Here is a 565-nt window from a genome sequence, read left to right as displayed (position 1 = left end):
CGGGGCCAGCTGGCCGTGTGGGGCGCAGGCGGGCGCCTGCGGCACCTGTGGCTGCAGGCCCAGGTGGAGGTGGCCAGCCCCGAGGAGTTCCAGGTGAGGCGGCGGGGCCTGGGCGCCGCCCTCCTCCCCGCGCCCTGGTGCAGCAGCCGCTTCTCCCACCTGAGCAGATCGTGTTTGAAGCCACCCTGGGCGGCCAGCCGGCCCTGGGGCCCATCGCCCTGGACGACGTGCAGTACCTGGCCGGGCGGCCTTGCCAGCCCCCCGCACCCGGCCAGGGTAAGCGGCCGCCTGCGGCCTGAGGGGCGGGTGGCAGCCAGGAGGCGTCTGTGACACGTTGGGCCGGGCAGCCGCGTGGCCTGACCCGGGGGCTGGCGCCCAGGGAGGCCGCTGGCCTGGGCTCACGCGTCCCCGCAGGCAACAGGGCAGAGGCCACGTCGGTGCCAGCCGCCGTGGGCGGCGCCCTCCTTATCCTGCCGCTGCTGCTGCTGCTGCTGGGCATCGGGGTGCGGCGCTGGCTGCGGGGGAAGGGCGGCCGCCCCCCCCAGACCGAGGCGCGGGCGGCGCC

The 565-nt window shown here is 77.7% G+C and overlaps 1 protein-coding gene across 1 annotated transcript in view; it reads left to right on the top strand.

Moving 5' to 3' along the window:
- The window catches only part of MAMDC4 (MAM domain containing 4), a gene marked incomplete at its 5' end in the record, with an annotated part of 5,079 nt that overhangs the window by 2,559 nt on the left and 1,955 nt on the right, over nt 1-565 (top strand). Inside the window, 3 exons of the mRNA XM_012721166.1 lie at nt 10-93; nt 168-276; nt 415-560. Coding sequence (XP_012576620.1) covers nt 10-93; nt 168-276; nt 415-560 — 339 coding nt within the window. The remainder of the gene's footprint in view (nt 1-9; nt 94-167; nt 277-414; nt 561-565) is intronic.

The sequence above is a fragment of the Condylura cristata genome, unplaced genomic scaffold (assembly GCF_000260355.1).
Source record: "Condylura cristata isolate star-nosed mole 26May11 unplaced genomic scaffold, ConCri1.0 scaffold00006, whole genome shotgun sequence".
Classification (NCBI taxonomy): domain Eukaryota; kingdom Metazoa; phylum Chordata; class Mammalia; order Eulipotyphla; family Talpidae; genus Condylura; species Condylura cristata.
The sequence above is the reverse complement of the archived record's forward strand: the minus strand, read 5'-3'. Positions and strand labels throughout refer to the sequence as shown.